Source organism: Pristis pectinata, chromosome 29 (assembly GCF_009764475.1).
Source record: "Pristis pectinata isolate sPriPec2 chromosome 29, sPriPec2.1.pri, whole genome shotgun sequence".
NCBI classification, from domain to species: Eukaryota; Metazoa; Chordata; class Chondrichthyes; order Rhinopristiformes; family Pristidae; genus Pristis; species Pristis pectinata.
The window spans coordinates 15,477,943-15,496,120 of record NC_067433.1 but is presented as its reverse complement, the minus strand read 5'-3'; the positions used below and the strand labels follow the sequence as shown (position 1 = coordinate 15,496,120).

Genomic DNA, 18,178 nt, shown 5'->3' with positions numbered 1-18,178 from the left:
TGTTAAGGGTGGTTTGGGCCTGCCCCACACGCCCCACCACTCCAACTAGGTCAGGACAATATTCCCAACACACTGGAGACTGCTGTACTGACAGTGATGGTTGGGTCAGGTTGGGCATAGAGAAAGCAGTCAGGCTCGGCTTAGATCTAGGATGGTGACAATTGGCTTAGGTTTGGAGGACCCCGAGCAGTCGAAGGAAGCCATAAAAAGCTGCACTGGGGAATTCAGACATGCTGGATCTACTCCCTTAGTCCCTCAAATGGAAGGTAAAGTAGAGAGCAAGAAAGTAGGACCCCTCTATTTTACTAACGGTTTTACTGACATGTACTTTCAGAAAACCAGGACTACTTTGAAAAACACCGTTGGCCTCCTGTGTGGTTTCTCAAAGAAGATGATCATTACCAGCGAGCGAGGAGAGAGCGTGATAAGGAGGACTACTTGTGCCAGAAACGTCAGTTAAAGCGCAAGTGGTTCTTCTGGAATACAAGCTCACCATCTGCAGCCTCCTCCTCCTCCACAGTCATCTGAGGACATGGCGTGGATCGAAGAACCCTTATTTTAAACTAACAGTTAATCCAGCATCCAACAGTTTGAAGGCCTTCTTCCGAGTCAGCCAAATGCTTACCAGGTTTTAACGACCAGCAGCCAGACCACTGCAGTCTGGATAGATCATGGCAATCAAAGTGAGTTTTTATTTCCTGATGGTCAGTGCTAACTTCTCCCACTCTCTGACACTGACACACACACACACACACACACACACACACACACACACACACACACACACACACACACACACACACACACACACACACACACACACACACACACACACACACACACACACACACACACACACACACACACACACACACACGACATTAGACTGTAAAGCAGACATGGGTGTGGTTATTTAGCACAATGGTTCAGTTCTAGAAAGCATGATACTCTTCCTTGCATGGATCTTGCTGTGGCTGAGCCAGATTGATTACAAATTGATATATATTCCAGAAATCATATTTGGGTATAAGCTGGATGCTCTGCTGAGTTCATATTCTCACCTAATACCTTCTCTTAGAAAGAATAAATCAGGGTTTCATTTAATGGAAATTGAGGAATAAGATACTGGGCTTATTTCTTTTTACTTAACGGTTGAACAGTTGATTAGAAAAGCAATCCCTGAATTTGTTGTTTCCTCATTTGCACACTGAGCTTATGTACAAGATGTACATATTTTATATTCAAAAATATTCAGAAAAAAATAAACAGAATTTATTAGCAAATAGATCTGAATCAGGAACAATGCTGTTCCTTTTCTACTTTACATGCAAATTGAAGGGTTGCAAAGCAGTGCATGAGAAAGTGGAATTCACATGTGACCCTGTGTCTCTGGTTGCAACATAAGGTGATGTGGTACTAGAACCAGACATGTAGAATATTTTTCCTCGCAACACTCTAGTGATTTACAGTTATAGTGGGAAAAAAATGTTTTTTGCCTGTGATAATTTTCAAATTGTGATATTTTACTAAACGAAAATCACAGTTTTTCTACCACTGTGTTTTGACTAAACTAAATCAACAGGACAACTGTAGGAAGGCTGACCTAGGATCATATTAGCAACAAAAAAGTGTATAGCTGGATTATTTTCATGCAACTATTGTGCAGTCACATGCATTCAATGTTGCTTTGTGAGTGTTGGCTTGTTTCAGGGACATTCTCCATTTGTAAAGTGAATGGGGACCTGGAATGGAATCTGAAAAAAGATGATAACCTTTTTACCATTCCTTTAGGTTCTGACAGGAAAGGTCACGTAATCTATAATTTCAGTGATTAGGTAGAAGATTAGGTATAGATATTTTCAGTTTGCAAACAAAGAATTGATGACTGTAGATGGTTCAGCACATTGAACCCATGCACCATTTGATTAGCTGCTATGGATCATGTGCTTGCATTGCACGTAATCCTTGGTGCTCTGGCCTTTGAGTAGCACCCAGATTATCCAAGACATTTATGCACCAATAACAGAGTGTTTAATGGATTGATTCGAAATAAGGAATATGTAATAAGCAGCTTGGTCATTCAGTAACAAGGTGGGATCTCTTGTCGGAAGAAATCCCAAAAAAGGCTATTAGGTGTCAATTCCATGTGACAATAGTCAAAGCAAGTTAAAGTGTCTGTTACATTTTGTGAAATACTTCTTCATATCTGAACTCAGTGCAGCCAATTTTTTGGTCTCCAACCGACCCAATGTTGAGTTATTGTAATTTTACTCACAGAACTCCTTCTGAGAGGTGAAAATGTCTGCATTGTGAGGCCTTTTTCCCTTCTAATTTATTATTTTTTGTAGGAATCTAAAGCTCTGTAGACTGCTGAAAGGATCAAATGTTTACATTATTTTATTGCTTGTCGAGAATTTAATAAGAAATTGCTTTAAAGAAATAGGATTTTGTTTTGACTGGTTTAATGGGCAGTGATTTAGTTCAAGGGTAAGAGAAATGTGAAGGTATTTTAAATGTCGTCATTGATAGGTTTTCTCTCTTGACTGTGGACCTTTTGTATAAATAAACCAGAGCTCTTGCATAGATGTGGTTTAAACTTTTCTCTCTCCCTTGTAAACCATGTTGTAGAATGTGCCAATTTGTGGTTGAGAAGTTGTTTGTTGTTAAGGTAGAGCATTAGTGGTGCATTAGTCCATCAAACTACAAAGTTTGGATGAAAATTCGTCAGCCTGAAATGTTAACTGTTTCTTTATTAGAATTGTGATTGAATTGGAAACTTAACAGGAAACTTATAGAATTTCTGTAAGAAGCATTGTATTGAGATTACTCTCTAGGTTGAGGACTTGATTTCGTATTCCATGTACTGATCAATGAGTTCCAAACACGAAAAACTGAGGTTATTTGATGGAGACCTGTCACTGGTCAAATAGTTTGCCCATCTGACATCCCTATCTTGCAGTACAGTTTTTGTTTCATTGGGCGTTGTGCATTGGGACCATTGAATAATCAATGAAGAATGTGTGAACAAATATTACCTGAGGATACAAAAGACAGGTGGAGATCACTTAATCAAAAAGTATTAGCTCAGTAACCAGGGGCTCCAGACTTTCAAAAAGAGCCACAGGGGAAATGATGAGAATCTTTTCCTGCATGAATTGTGATGATTTGGAGTTCATTGATTGAAAGGGTGTTGGATTTAGTTGTAACGTTAAAATGGTGAATGGTAAGAACAAGACAAGAAAATGATGCAATGTGATGAGGAAAGAGAAGAGGTTATGGAGCTCTTTCAGAGCCTATCTAGGTCCAAATGACTTCATTCTGTGCTGCAAAAACCTTCAAGACAGGTCACTTCATTTAGAGCATTAACTGGAGGAGAAGGTGAGGAATAAAGGGGAAATGTACATAATGCACGGAGTGAGGCAGCTGATGGCAATAAAAGCTTGTAAGCCCACTTTTAGGAAGCTGGAGAATGATGAAACTGCTGGCAGACTTACAAAGATCAGGCTGCAAAAAGAAGGCACCAGACCGGCAGAAAGCAAACAATCAGCTCCAGAGTGAAACCAAGTGGAGAGACAACAAATGTGGAAAGAATGATGATGGGGACAAGGTGGAATAGTAATTTTAGACAGTATTAATTAATGACAAGGAAAGTTGTAGGAGGTGATACTTGTGGTGCATAACTGTACCCAGGCAAACTGATCCATGAGATCATTGTTGCAAATGTTCTGAGGTGTTGTGCTGAAATATATTCATATTATGCATGCCTTCTGGAGAGTGGTTTGTTTTTAGCAGGTAGTCAGGGTCCTGTCTGATCCTTCAAACCTTTGCTTAACATATTTGATGCATAATCTTGCCTTGCAGTCAAGTGTATTGGCAAGGCACAAATCCACTTGCTGAGCACATCTATGACTGAATTTTCAAAATACCTTGCATGAAATAAAAATTTTGCAATTTATACTTACTGCCACTAAACATCTGAGTTTTGAATTCTTTTAACTGATTACGAAAAATGCAATTTGACTGACATACACAATTTTAAAATATGATATATATATAACAGATGACATGTATAAAGGCTGCTTACTCCATATGGCAGCATTGTAATTGCAATCAAAATGGGACAAATTTATATGAACCCATGCATTGAAGAACTGACTATCAGGTATATCACTAGTGTTCCAATCTGACACTCTGTTGAAGTCGCTGCTGAAATATGGATCTCATAGTTTCCACCCTATGAGTTAGCTTAAATATTACCCCACAGTGTTTATATTTCTGGTTCTCAGAACATCTGGAGCCGTTACTTTTCCACTTGTTACTGATTTGCACAACAATAATGCACTTTAAAGGGTTATCATCATGATACTGGGCATTGTGAAAGTCAAAGTCGAGTTTATTGTCATTCTTGCAATCTTATTCATACTAAAAACTGATACTAAAAACTTACTTGCAGCAGCATCACAGGCACATAGCACCTTATAAGCAGCATTCACAAGTAAAACATAAATTAAACATAAATTATACACAATTTTTACAAGAAAGAACACAATTAGAACAAAAAACACAAAGTCCATTGTAGTGCAAACTGATCATAGTGTTGCTAAACTGTAGTGATTACGGTTGTGCCAGTTGATTCAAGATCCGAGTGCTTAAAGGAAGTAGCTGTTCTCGAATCTGGTGGTGTGGGACTTCTGTACAATGTGATATACTGTAGTCTGTAATTTAACATATAGCATGAGCCATCTGCTGGAGGACAAGGAATCTGATTGCAACATTTGATATATCACACTTGCTGGGAACAGGGGAATGGGAGAGGTACATTCAGACCCTCAAGGGCTGTTCCAGCATTCAGATACATCATGGTTGATCCATATCTCATCTTCTTCTACCTGCTTTGATTGCATAAACCTTAATACCTTAATAACCACAGCCTCAAACAGCTTGGAGGGTTGGGAAAGTTCCATATTTCCATTAGCTTTTGTGAAGAACAGCTTCCTGACATCACCATTGCTGGGAAAATATTACCGCTGACTATCAAATAACCACTTCTCTACTGCTGTCCTACACACTCTGAGCTTCACTTCAGTTCACCTTTCTGTCTGTGATGGAAAAAACCATACCACCCACGCTTCATAATAACACAGATCACAGTGTCTAGCTTTGAATGTTGCTGTCACAGAGCAGAACGTCTGTGTATAACCATGAAATGTCAGGGATCTGTTCATTATAAATATTGCTCACAGTAAGACCATTGTTAGCCAAATGTCCAGCATTCTGGATGGTGGGATTGTTGAAAAGTGTTTTAACAAGGGATGTGGCCTTATCCGCTGTGATACTATTAAAGGGCTTCACTGGTTTTTCAGAAGAGTGAAAGTGAGCGTAGGATCACAAAATATTTTTGTTTTTTTGTTGTTTGCAGAATTCTCATGTTTGGTGGTAAAATGCAGCCCAAGTTACTGAGAATAAAACCAGAAAACACATACCTTAATTCTGACACACTCTTTGGAAAGGGTCAGTATATCATCTTCCTGACTGGCCCTCCTCCTGTCTGTCTCCACAGTCCTTGGACCTATACCCTGGGAGATCTGCTCTCCCCTCCTCCCCCTTTCTCCCCTTCTGCCTATCATCCCTTCCCCAACACACACACTTTTTACTCCCCAGCTACCCACTGCTGTCTCTCACCTGCTTCTACCTATCACTGCCTTGTGCCCACCCTCTCTCCTGTCCACGTATCACTGCTCTGATTCCCCCCCTTTATTTGTTGGGCTTCCCACTCTCCTGTCTTCAGTTCTGAAGAAGGGTCCTGACCCAAAACATTGACTGTCTGCTTTTCTCAATGGATGTGCATAGCCTGCTGAGTTCCTCCAGCTTTTTGTCTGTTTTTTTGATGAAGAGTTGGTGTGGTTGATATAATAAGTGGACACAATGGGAATAAACAAAACGGTTGGATTGAATAGTCCATCAGCTGTAGAAAAGAAAGCTGACAAAATTTATCAATCAAAGCAGTTTTTATGATCCACGCGTTTACAATTACAATGTTTAAAGGACATTTGGACAGGTACATGTTAGGCAGGCAAATGGGACTAACTTGGGTAGCCACCTTGGTTGCCAAAGGGCCTGTTTTCTTGCTGTATTACTCTATGACTCTATCATCTATGTCTGAAAGGGAAATGAAAGCAAGTTCAGTTATAACTTTCAATTGTATCACAACTGCAAAGGAACGTTTACAGAACTGGGGTGTGGGAGAGAAGCGGGGGAGACAGAATTACTGGCCAAAGAACCAGCACAGGTTCAGTGATCCCATGAAAAGGAGAATTCTGGCACCAAGTACTAATTTGTGCCCAAAACAGACAGAACTCCCTGCCTGACATTGTAAGCATCTCTGCAGTAATGACCTTCCTCCACTAGGTGTCACAAACAGATTTTAACAACGGCCACAAACTGACAATTGTTCATTTTATCTCGGCTACAAGTTAACTTGCTCTTCACCACATACTTGGAATCCTTTGAATTAAGTTGGTCTTGAGGTCGCTGAAATTTGTTTAAAAAATTTTTCACAGTATTTTTGTTTAGAAAGGCACTTGGACAAATGTGTCTGGAAAACAATAGCAATAAATGAGCTGCCAGAGGAAGTGGTTGAGGCAGGTGCATTAACAACATTTAAAAGATACTTGGACAGCTACATGGATAGGAAAGGTTTAGAGGGACAAACGCAGGCAAATGGGACCAGGTTAGATGGGCGTCTTGGTTGCTGTGGACCAGTTGGGCCGAATGGCCTGTACTGTGCTGTATAACTCTATGACTCTAAGTTTTAAGTGATTGATGTCCCTTGCATTTAATACAAAATTTCAGAGACTATGTAGAGGTGAGCACAGCAAAGCAGGCAGTACAGAAACTGTAGGTTACATGATGTAGCAATGCAAAGGCTTTCAGCAGCCTGTGTGTTTTGAGAGGTGCATAAAGACTACAACATTGTGCATGTAATTAGGGTGCATGGTTGAAGCACATTCAGATGTTGTTTAGAAATACTACAAAAACTCTATCCAACTGGCAAGCGGTACTGCCACAACTGACAAGAGATGCCAGTTCTGTGCACAGAGGGTTCTGAGTGTGGACTGAATAACTTTGAAAGTTAACTCTCCCCAGTTTCCATTTCCTTTCCTCCCCTCCCCACTCCGTGTTCTCCCCCTCCAATCTCCTGTCCATCTCCCCTTCCATCACCTGTCCTCCCATCCTGCTCCAATCCATTATTCCCTATTCCTTGGCCTCTTCCTCTGCTCTTTGCTTTCCTGCCCCGTCTCCAAGGTTCTGTCCTTTGCCCGTGCCATCCAGGCAAATTAAGAGAAAGGGCAGGGGATGGCTGTTGTACATGTGCACAGCCACAACACCTTGTGGACATCCTTGGCTCTTTTGGGGAGCTCCCCAAGCACAGAAGCGAGCTTATAGATCTGCTTAATTGTTGATGGGGGCGGGGGCTGTCATGAATAAAGAAACAATGTTTGCCAGGTAACATGGTACCTGGGGACTAGGAAACAGACATTTACCCTGGGGTAAGGGGTCTCCTCATCTACATTGACCAGGACTTCACTCCCTTACGACTGAAACCTGGTAACTTTCCTTAAGTTCTCAAGTATGAAATCTGACACATTGTAAACCGTTTCTAAGCATGTAATTGTTGAATGCTGTGAAGGAATCATTGAGACAAAGTTAAAGGAATCCTCTTGCAAAAATCTTCTCTTTCTGATTTTTCTTTACGATGGTGAAGGAGGCCATTTGGCCCATCTAGTTCATGCTGGCTCTCAGAGCAATCCCATCAATCTCGTTCCGAACTTATTCCCTCAAACCTATTCTCTCTCAAACGTCCATCAGCTCAGGAAAGCTGATAGATGATCAGGAAAGATGTTATTAAACTGGAAAGAGTGCTGCAATGATTTACAAGGATGTTGCCAGGACTTGAACTGAGTTACAGGGAGAGGTTGGACAGGCCAGGACTTTGTTCCTTGGAGTGTAGGAGACTGAGAGGTGATCTTATAAAGGTGTATAAAATCATGAGGGGCGAGATGGGGTGAATGCTCTCGGTCTTTTTCCCTGGGGTGGGGAATCAAGAACCAGAGAGCATAGATTTAAGGTAAGAGGGGAAGGGTTTAATAGGAACTTGAGGGGCAACTTTTTTTACACGGAGGGTGGTATGTATGCGGAATGAGCCTGCCAGAGGAAGTAGTTGAGACAGGTACAATAGTAACTTTTAAAAGACAGTTGAACAGGTCCATGGATAGGAAAAGTTTTGAAGCTTATCAGCCAAACGCTGGCAAATAGGACAAGCTTGGTGCATCTTGGTCACCATGGACCAGTTGGGCTGTATGACTCCCTGTCCACCGACACCAGTGAAAATTTACAGGAGCCAATTAACATATCGGCACATCTCTGGAATGTGGGAGGAAACAGCAGCACTCAGGAGAGAATGTGTAAATTCCACACAGACAGCAACGGAGGTCAGGATCAAACTGGGCTCCTCCAGCTCTCTCGAGTATCATTTCTCCAAATCTTTCTCTGTCGAGGTTATTACCTCTCCATGAGTGATTCAAGTATCTTGATTAGTATCATAACATCCACATAGAATTTACAGCATGCAAACTAGGCCATTTAGCCTCTATTTCTGCTCCTCAAGGACTCCGCTGATTTCATCACCTTTAATTAACAAATCCTCCTTTAATTATTTTGATGACCAATTGTCCAATTATTAGGAAGGGTTTAGTAGCTCATTGCATGTGCCAGCACGGTAGATGAAACAAATGGAAGTAATATATGCAGTTGCACAATGGATTCAACTCTCACTTGGGACTGGGACTGGGTTATTTCTCTGCTCACTGACAGGCCAAGAAGGTCGTAAATTGGATCTCATGCTGAGTTAGAGGGTTACAGCTGGTGCGGCAATTGTTGATGTCCCAATTTGCCTCAGTGCCTCGAGTGATCCCACCCACACTGCAAAGTGTACGTGTTGTCTGGAGCGGGGCAGGGTACATTTGATGAGGACGGAACTGAGTGCAGCAGCAATGGCCTCTGCAGTCATTAAGTTGGGACTCCCTTCATGGCTCTCAAAAGCTGAAAAGCCCCTTGAACAAGCACCTGGAGAGCTTCTGGGAACTCCAGCTCCAGCATCAGCAAGTGCCTTGAGGGATTACAAACTAATGTATATAATCAGAACCTGCCTCCTGGGACAGAACATCACTACTGCCGCCATCAATTGGACTCCTAAAAATTCGACATCACGTTCTGTACAGATATTTGGTTTACAGATGAAAGATTTCACAGGAACAAACCCCTTCCTATGAGATCAAAAATTCTAGATTGGGAAGTCCTTGGAGAGCTAATTTTAACCTAACTGGCCAAGCAGGAAATCCCGGGAATGGCTGGTTTTACATCCCTGTTGACCTCAATTGAGACTAAAATTGGGCAGGAGCAACTTGTACAGCTCCCCAACTTGGGAAAAAACATCCTGTGGTGTTTCATAGGAGTGTTAGCAAACAAGATTTGACACCCAGCAACATAAGGAGATGCCAGGCAGGACAGGTGGCCAAGAGCTCAGACAAAGAGGAAAGTTTTAAGAGTGCATTAGAAGAGGACATAGGAGAGATTTTGGAATAGGAATCCTGGAGCTTATTTAGAGTCTGGAATCCTGAAGATATCCATCAATAGTGGAATGATGAATGTCAAGAATGTGGAGGAGTGCAGGCAGGGGGCAAAACCACCTCTAATTTCCCGATGGACAGATGAGGTTATTCGCCCCCATGTTTTTGTCGGTTGCTTTTCCACTGTCAGGTCTTTAAGTAATTCTGAAGTGCGATACTTGGTCCATGAGTGCTGCTCAGCCCTAGCTGTGCAATATGTCAATTTATACCTTATTATTAGATATTTTAATGTAAGAAAACTGCTAGATGTAGTAACAAGATGAATTAATGTATTGTTTTTTCTTATCTTGAATTGATAATTGCTGTTAGATATTTTCATTGCGAAGAAATATTTTTGTACCGGTTTGGTGTTGCTTATGTATTGCTGGACAGAGAACTAGGAAGTGGAGTTATGTGGCACGTGCGATGTTCATGTATTAAAAAAAGACTTTGCTGTCAGTTCTATATCTTGTTGATCATTTTTATTGATTTGCACTGTAGACTTATCAGTTCTAAAGCACACTCTTTGCCAAGCATCATGACCAGATGTTAGTGCCGGCTGTGGATGATGGCTCTTCTTCGACCCCAGGATACAGTGGATTTTGTGAACTTGAAGTGTCAAAGCCATTTGCAGGCAAATCAAGTGGTCTTGAAGTGCACTCACTGCCATGATGCTCTTCCTCTTAGGCTGCCCCTCGACTTGCTTCCAATCCAGTTCTGAGATGTGGTAGATGTACGTGTATGAACTCTTTGATTGGTATTGGTTTATTTTTGTCACTTGTACCGAGGTACAGAGAAAAGCTTGTCTTACAAACCGATCGTACAGGTCAATTCATTACACAGTGCAGTTACATTGAGTTAGTACAGAGTGCATCGATGTAGTACAGGTAAAAACAATAACAATACAGAGTAAAGTGTCACAGCTACAGAGAAAGTGCAGTGCAATAAGGTGCAAGGTCACAACAAGGTAGATCGTGAGGTCATAGTCCATCTCATTGTATAAGGGAATTGTACTCCATCTACCACACGGTCTCAACACAGTGAGGTCTTAGTACACCGGAGAATGGATCCAGGACAATTTGGGGACACACTTACTCGACACGACACAGAAGGAGGCCATGGCAGCTCCCAATTGAACCGTCCATTCAGTCCCGTTTTCCCCCTCTGCTTATTTTCAGTTCTTTCTCATATGCCCATCAACTTGGCACTCACCTACACGAAGGGTGAGTTTGTAGCAGCCAATTAACCTACCAGCACATCCGTGGGATGTGAGAGGAAACCTGAGCACCAGGCGGAAAACCACAAGACCAAGCTCTGCTGCATTCTTAGCACAGAAAGGCACCCATGTGCCCACACACACACACACACACACACACACACACCTGTGTATATGCACACCACAATGCACGCACACCCTCCACATACAAATGTCTACACACACTTGTGTGTGTACATGCATGCACACACAAACCAGCATATGCACATGCCCACACACACTTTTGCATATGCATACACCAATGCTCACACACCCACGTACACATGCACGTGCACATAGACACAAATAGAAATACACTTCCTCACATAGACACAAATAGAAATACAAAGGCTCTATTGTAATATAGAGGACAATTTTCACGCTGCAATTTTGCACTGAGATAACTGACCACAGTTTCTGTTTTAAGGATGTTTATGAACAAGGGAGGAAAATTTCCACATGTTCTTTACAAATGCTTTTGTGACTTCATGATTGCAAGTGGCCTGAAGGGTCAGTGTCCCGTCCCTATAACCACGTATAACCTTAACAACCAACACCAGAGGGGATCTATCATTTGAGCCTGGTTTCCAGAAATGCGAGTTTGATGTCCAGCTCATGAGTAATTCAGTTAGAGGCAGTCATTTAACCCCTTGAGTCAGTTCCAATCCAAATACATATGAACACCTTTGTCCCAGAGCAGTTCTACATTTAACAAACAAAATTCTACTGATCTTAGTCCTGGCAATCTCAATTTATTAGCAATGGCCCTGACCTTTATGTGTTAGGAGTTGTAGATATTCACAAACCTCTTGTAGAAATGTACTTCCTCTTTCACTTCTCATTAGTCCAGTCCTGAATAGCTGATCTGAAGTGTGATCCCTGGTCCTGGATACTCCAGCCAGTGGTGTAACATCCCTGCATCTATCCTGTCTAACCCCGTAAGAGTACATTCCACTGAGATCACTCTTCATTCTTCTGAAAAAACACAGAGTAAAGGCCAGTCTGCTTAATCTCTCCTCACATGCAAAACACCATCTTGGGAATCAACCTTAGTGAACCTTTGTTTACTCCGTCTTGCAAGCATATCCTGCCATTGGTAGGGAGGCAAGACATGCACACAGGCTGATCCTGGGGAATGAATGGATTCCATTGTTACCATAAATTAATTTTGTCCGTAAGTTGGAAAATACACAAAATATTGCATACGGTAACCTTTTCTCCATGGTATTGTAATGAATGGCATCAAAAGTACGTAAGACTGATAAGAAAGAACAATTACTAAAAGTGGATAGTGAGAGAGAGGAAACTAGTTCTGCTGTTTGTAGCAATGAACATATGTTAGTACATTGGATTTTTGAATTTAACAATATTGTGGGGAGCTCATTCATATGTACAGGTGTCCATAAGTCAGGTGTTCGTAACCCGGGGACAGCCTGTACAATATTCTGAGTGTGGTCTCACCTGGGTCTCTGATTATTGGAGCAAGACAACTCTATGCTTGAACTCAGGTCCTTCTGAAATAAAGGCCAACATAACATTTTTCTTCCCATGTATTTCTTCAGTTCTTATACAGCTTTGCATTTTGAATTTTTCCAACAAAGCAAATCATCCCTTTAGCTCAAGGGAATGCAAACTATCCTTAAATTTTAACTCTTTCACTGGTGAAGCCATCGGTAAATACCCCAAGGCCAATATATCCTATCTGAGAATTGACAACAAGAAATGAAGGTAGCACACCACATGGGCTCTCACCCTGCAACTGAAATATTGTTTTGTCATCTTTGTATTCCCGCTCCCTTGAAGTTGAGGCTAATGGTTTAACGGGCAGGCACGGTAGTGTAGCAGTTAGCGTAACGCTATTACAGCACCAGCGACCTGGGTTCAATTCCGGCCACTGTCTGTAAGGAGTTTGTACGTTCTCCCCGTGTCTGTGTGGGTTTCCTCCCACATTCCAAAGTCGTATGGGTTAGGAAGTTGTGGGCATGCTATGTTGGCGCCGGAAGCGTGGCGACACCTGCGGGCTGCCCCCAGAACACTCTACGCAAAAAAGACGCATTTCACTGTGTTTCGATGTACATGTGACTAATAAAGAAATCTATTTTAAAATGCTTTTTGATGAGATTTTTGCACTTGTTCTTCATTTTCTTCTGGTTTGCATTTGCAATCACCTAAGTTTGTTTGCTCTTCTACTGCTCCATACCGAGCTTATTAAGAAAGTATTCTGATTAGTATTTCCCAGATCCAAGTGAATCGTCTCAAAATTCCCCACTTTGAATTCCACCTGCCATGGTTTTGACCATCCTGCCACATAACTTGCCGTATCCCTTAAATTAGTATCAACCAGAGGCTTGGATATACAATTTTTGATTTCCTTCATCCATGTACCTAAATTAGCAGTGAAATGCTAAGGTACTTATTAACATATTAAAAAGGTCTTCACGCATAATATGCCTTACTGCCAATTCTGTCATTTTTAAGGTTCTGTGCTCCAAAACGTCCTGCAGAAGTCCCCTCACACAGGGTAAAAATCTTAGTAAATTAGAATAAGACTGTTGACCTCCCTGATCGATCAAGTATTTCCAGCATGTTTTTTATTCCGTTTAAGTCAATGGAACTGAATATTTCACCATACTAGATGCAAATGGATTTCTGCATTAGTGTTTCTCATTGCTTAGCTTGCTTTGGAAACTATTGGCACTGCTGATGGGAAATGATATGGGATATTGTAGAACCCAAATGTTATCCTGCTGCAACATTTGAAAAGAAAATAGAAAATTGTTTGACCCCCCAGTTTATTACACAGAAAGGAGGTTGGGGCCAACTTTGGAAAGTAAATTATGCTTTGCAGGAAGTTAGTAATAACGACAAGGCAACTGTCTTTCTCTCACCTGTAAGGACACTGCAGCTGTGAAGCTGTGTGTTATCAATTTATTTCACTGTTCATTAACGCAGCAAAGTTAACGCCAATCAATCACGTGGAATAATGCATCTCAAGTTAAACAAATTCATGAATTCACAGAGCTTTTGATCAAAGAAAATGTGTTAACCAATTTTTCTGAACAAGTTTGGATGTCTGTGAAAGTATATTGAGCAAGTGCTGGCAGGTAAAAGTGCTGAGGCATCTCTGGGATTGAATTTCAAAGGGTGCTGTATTGGAAATAATGAGTTGCAAATGAAAGAATTGACTGACACTTTAATTTTCTTGGCTGGTTTTTCTGTCTGATTCTTTCTTTAGTCTTCCCTTGGGGAAGAGTGAGCAACTCTCTTTGGGTCGAAAAGCTAGCAGATGGGGTTTGGATTCTTGATCTTTTTTGCAGCAATCTCGAAACCTGATACTTAGAGAATCATAGAATTGTTCTGGAATAGTAGGAAGTCATTCACTCCGTCGAGTCTGTGCTGCTCATGGTAGATCTATCAGTTGCGTTCTACCATTTTTTCCCCATAACCTTACAGATTATTCTCCCTCAAAGGGCAAAAATGGGACATGAAACTTTATCTCATATCCCATCTTGTACATTTTGCCAAAAAACCCAGTCCGTGAACGGTCAGCCAACGGGAGCAACTTTCTTAACATACCCATTGTAAACCACTCCTAATCTTTCACACATCTACTGAATCTCCTCTCAACCTTCTTTCCTCCAAGGAGAACAATCCCAGTTTCTTCAGCCCAATTTTGGAGCTTAATCCCTCATTCATGAGACCAGTCTGTAACCTCTCTCAGCCCTACACACCTTCTACAGTTAGATGACCAGGTATGAATGCAGTACTCCAGTTGTTGCCTAAGCAATGTTTTGTATAGATTCAACACAACTTCCCTGCTTCTGTAGTCCATAACTCTATTTATGAATCCTAAGATGTCAAATTCTTTTATCAACCAGTCGTACAAATGACCGGTCACTTTCAAAGATATATATGTCGTACCAAGCAAATCCACTATGTGACAAAACTGCAGTTGCTGGAACTCTGAAATAAAAACAGAAAATAATGGAAACAGGAGACCAGGATTCTGCCATTGCTGGAATCTGGAACAAAACACACAAAATGCTGGAGGAACTCAGCAGGTCAGGCAGCATCTACGGAGGGAAATAAACATTCAACATTCCGGGTCAAGACCCTTCATCAGGACTGGAAAAGAAGAGGGCAGAAGCCAGAATAAAAAGGTGAGGGGAAACACTCAGAGGTCAGAGAACATCTGTGGAAAGAGAAGCAGAAATAACAGTTCAAGTGGAAGACCCTTCATCAGAACACTAATATGACAGGGTCAATTGGTCCCAATTTTCTTAAAATCTCTGTAGATTGTGACTTAATGATTGGAAATCTGTAAATGTATCTCCAAGTACAGTGGAGAGCATTCTGACTGGTTGCATCACTGCCTGGTATGGAGGCTCCAATGCACAGGATCGAAAGAGGCTGCAGAGGGATGTAGACTCAGCCAGCTCCATCACGGGCACAACCCTCCCCATCAAGAAGACTGCATCCATCATTAAGGACCCTCACCATCCGGGACATGCCCTCTTCTCGTTACTACCATTGGAGAGGAAGTACAGGAACCTGAAGATCAACAATCAACGATTCAGAAACAGCTTCTTCCCGTCCGCCATCAGATTTCTGAATGGTCCATGAACCCATGAGCACTACCTCTTCTTTTTTTATTTTTGTAACATAGTAATTTTTGTCTTGCACTGTACTGCTGCCGCAAAACAACAAATTTCGCGTCATATGTCAGTGATAATAAACCTGATTCCTATTCTGGTTCAGAGTACATAATCCCAGCTAGCACACCAGTCCGGTACTAAAGGAGTGCTGCAGTGTCAAATGTGCAAGTTCTTGTACGAGGCCACTGTCTTCCCCAATAGGAGAAAGTAAAAGATCAGGGAGGGAGAGCAGGGATTTCTCCCTGGTGTCCTGGCCATTATTATCCCTTATTTAATATCACTAACAACATTATCTGCTTGCTGCTTTGTTAGAGTTTGCTGGATGAAATTTGGCTCCTGCTTTTTGCATCACAACTGTGACTACTGCTCAAATGTTGCTTCGATGGTTGTAAAATGCTTTGGAATTTTCAGGGATTATGAGAAGTGCCAGTGCAAGTCCTTGGGTTATGAATGGATCTTGGGCAGTGAGGCAAAACAAGCAGTCTTGAGTCCGTTTTCTGTGAGACACAGCAACTGATCTTCAATTAAATTCATTGACAGGAATTAAATATAAGCAACTGTGTAAAATAGGAGGCTAATCTGTTACCACCTCGTGGAGTTTTATTCCACACCCAAATTCTAATCATGAATTTTGTGTATTTTTAATGGCTTCCTTTCTTTGTGTCACTGCATTACAGTCCAAAGTGGGTTCTCTGACCACCCCCACTATCCTGATGCAACAAGGCCAGAGGTCATTGTAATCAGCAAACTCAAGTGTCAGTCAAGGCCCCCTCTCTTGCAGTTGGGCTGGAGATTGTGTGCTCCAGTCTCAAGCACAAAAATCTAGGGGGTGTTGCAGTCTCGTAATGTTGAGGACGCTGCGATGTTAAACTGAGGCAGACTTTAGAGAATCCAGGGCACTGCTTTGAATTTGAGGAGAGTTACCGCAATGCCAGAAAGTCGGCATGGGAACAGACCTTTTAGCCCACCAGCTCTGCACCAACTATCAAGCACTCATTTACACTAATCCCATTTTATTCTCCCCATATTCCCAAGAACTCTCCCGAGATCCTGCCACTCATCTACAGACTGGGGACAATTCACAGTGGCCGGTTAACTTGCTAATCCTCACGCCTTTGAGGGAGGAAACCAGAGCACCCACAGGGAGAACATGCAAACTCCACACGGACAGCTCCAGAGATTGGGATTGTCACTAGCACTGTGAGGCAACAGCTGTGCCAACTGTGACACTGCCCTGTCCAATATTGGTGAATGGTAATTGGTTTATTATAAGATATCTTTATTAGTCACATGTAAATCGAAACACACAGTGAAATACATTTTTTTTACGTAGTGTGTTCTGGGGGCAGCTCACAAGTGTTGCCACGCTTCCAGCGCCAACATAGCATGCCCACAACTTCCTAACCCGTACGTCTTTGGAACATGGGAGGAAACCGGAGCACCCGGAGGAAACCCACACAGACACGGGGAGAACATACAAACTCCTTACAGACAGCGGCCGGAATTGAACCCGGGCTGCTGGCACTGTAAAAGCATTACGCTAACTGCTACACTACCGTGCCTGCCCATTGTCACATGTACAGAGATACAGTAAAAAGCTTTCTTTGCATGCATAAAAAGGTAACACTAATGATTGATCCGTACATGAATGTAAAGGTTTGCACTGTTTTATTGTTGTATATAGTTTGTTTTTTTTATGATGAATGAAGTTTATTTTGGATTTTAAAAAAGCTTTATTTGCATGCCATTCAGACAGATTATTCCACATGTTGAGATAGTACAAAAGGGAAAAAAAAAAGTCCAGAATACAGTGCTACAGTTACAGAGAAAGTGCAGTGCAGGTAGACAAATAAAGTGCGAGGGGAATGACGAGGTAGGTTGTAAGATCAGGAGTTCATCTTTATCGACTGAGAAGTCTGTTCGAGAGTTTTATAACAGCGGGATAGAAGCTGCCCTTGAGCCTGGTGGTATATATTCTCAGGTTTTTGTATCTCCTGCCATTTATCCCTCAGTTATTTGGTCATTGTCACATTGCTGTCGACATTCCAAAAATACTTCATTGGTTGTGAAGCACCTTGAGGCGTGCGAAAAACAGTACAGAAACATAAATATTTATGTTCAGCTGCATAGGCAGTAGACTCGAAAGCAATTGATCTGAGCAGTTACTGGTTAAATAAATTATTAAACAGATTAATTGGTTTAAACAAATAAAAATTGAATTGCTTAAACGAAAATTGCTGAAACATTTACAACATGCAGACTTTGGACGAATTCTGATTTTGGATTGTCAATGAGCCAGAGCGTGTCCTCTGCAGAAGTGCTACTGTCAACAGAGCCCAGCGCCCGGACTGTCAGGTGTTCGGCTCTTTCCGCCTCACCGCCGAAGATGACGCAAAGCCCGGCTCCGGCGGCTCGCCCGAAGTCGCTCGGCTCTTTCCATCCCTCGCCGAAGATGACGCAAGACCCGAGTCGGGCGGCGGAAAACGAATCGCACGGAGTCGCTCGGCTCTTTCCGCCCCGCCGCCGAAAGTGACGCAACAGCCGAGGTCGGACGGCTTGGGAAACGGCTGGCCCCGAAGCCGCTCGGCTCTTTCCGCCGC

General features: G+C 42.1%; 1 protein-coding gene across 1 annotated transcript in view; it reads left to right on the top strand.

Annotated features, from left to right (window-relative positions):
- The window catches only part of LOC127584305 (rho-related BTB domain-containing protein 2-like), a 59,461-nt gene extending 49,384 nt beyond the window's left edge, over positions 1-10,077 (top strand). The window contains 1 exon segment of the mRNA XM_052040995.1: positions 335-10,077. Coding sequence (XP_051896955.1) covers positions 335-528 — 194 coding nt within the window. The 3' untranslated portion in view covers positions 529-10,077.
- Positions 10,078-18,178: the final 8,101 nt, after the last annotated feature.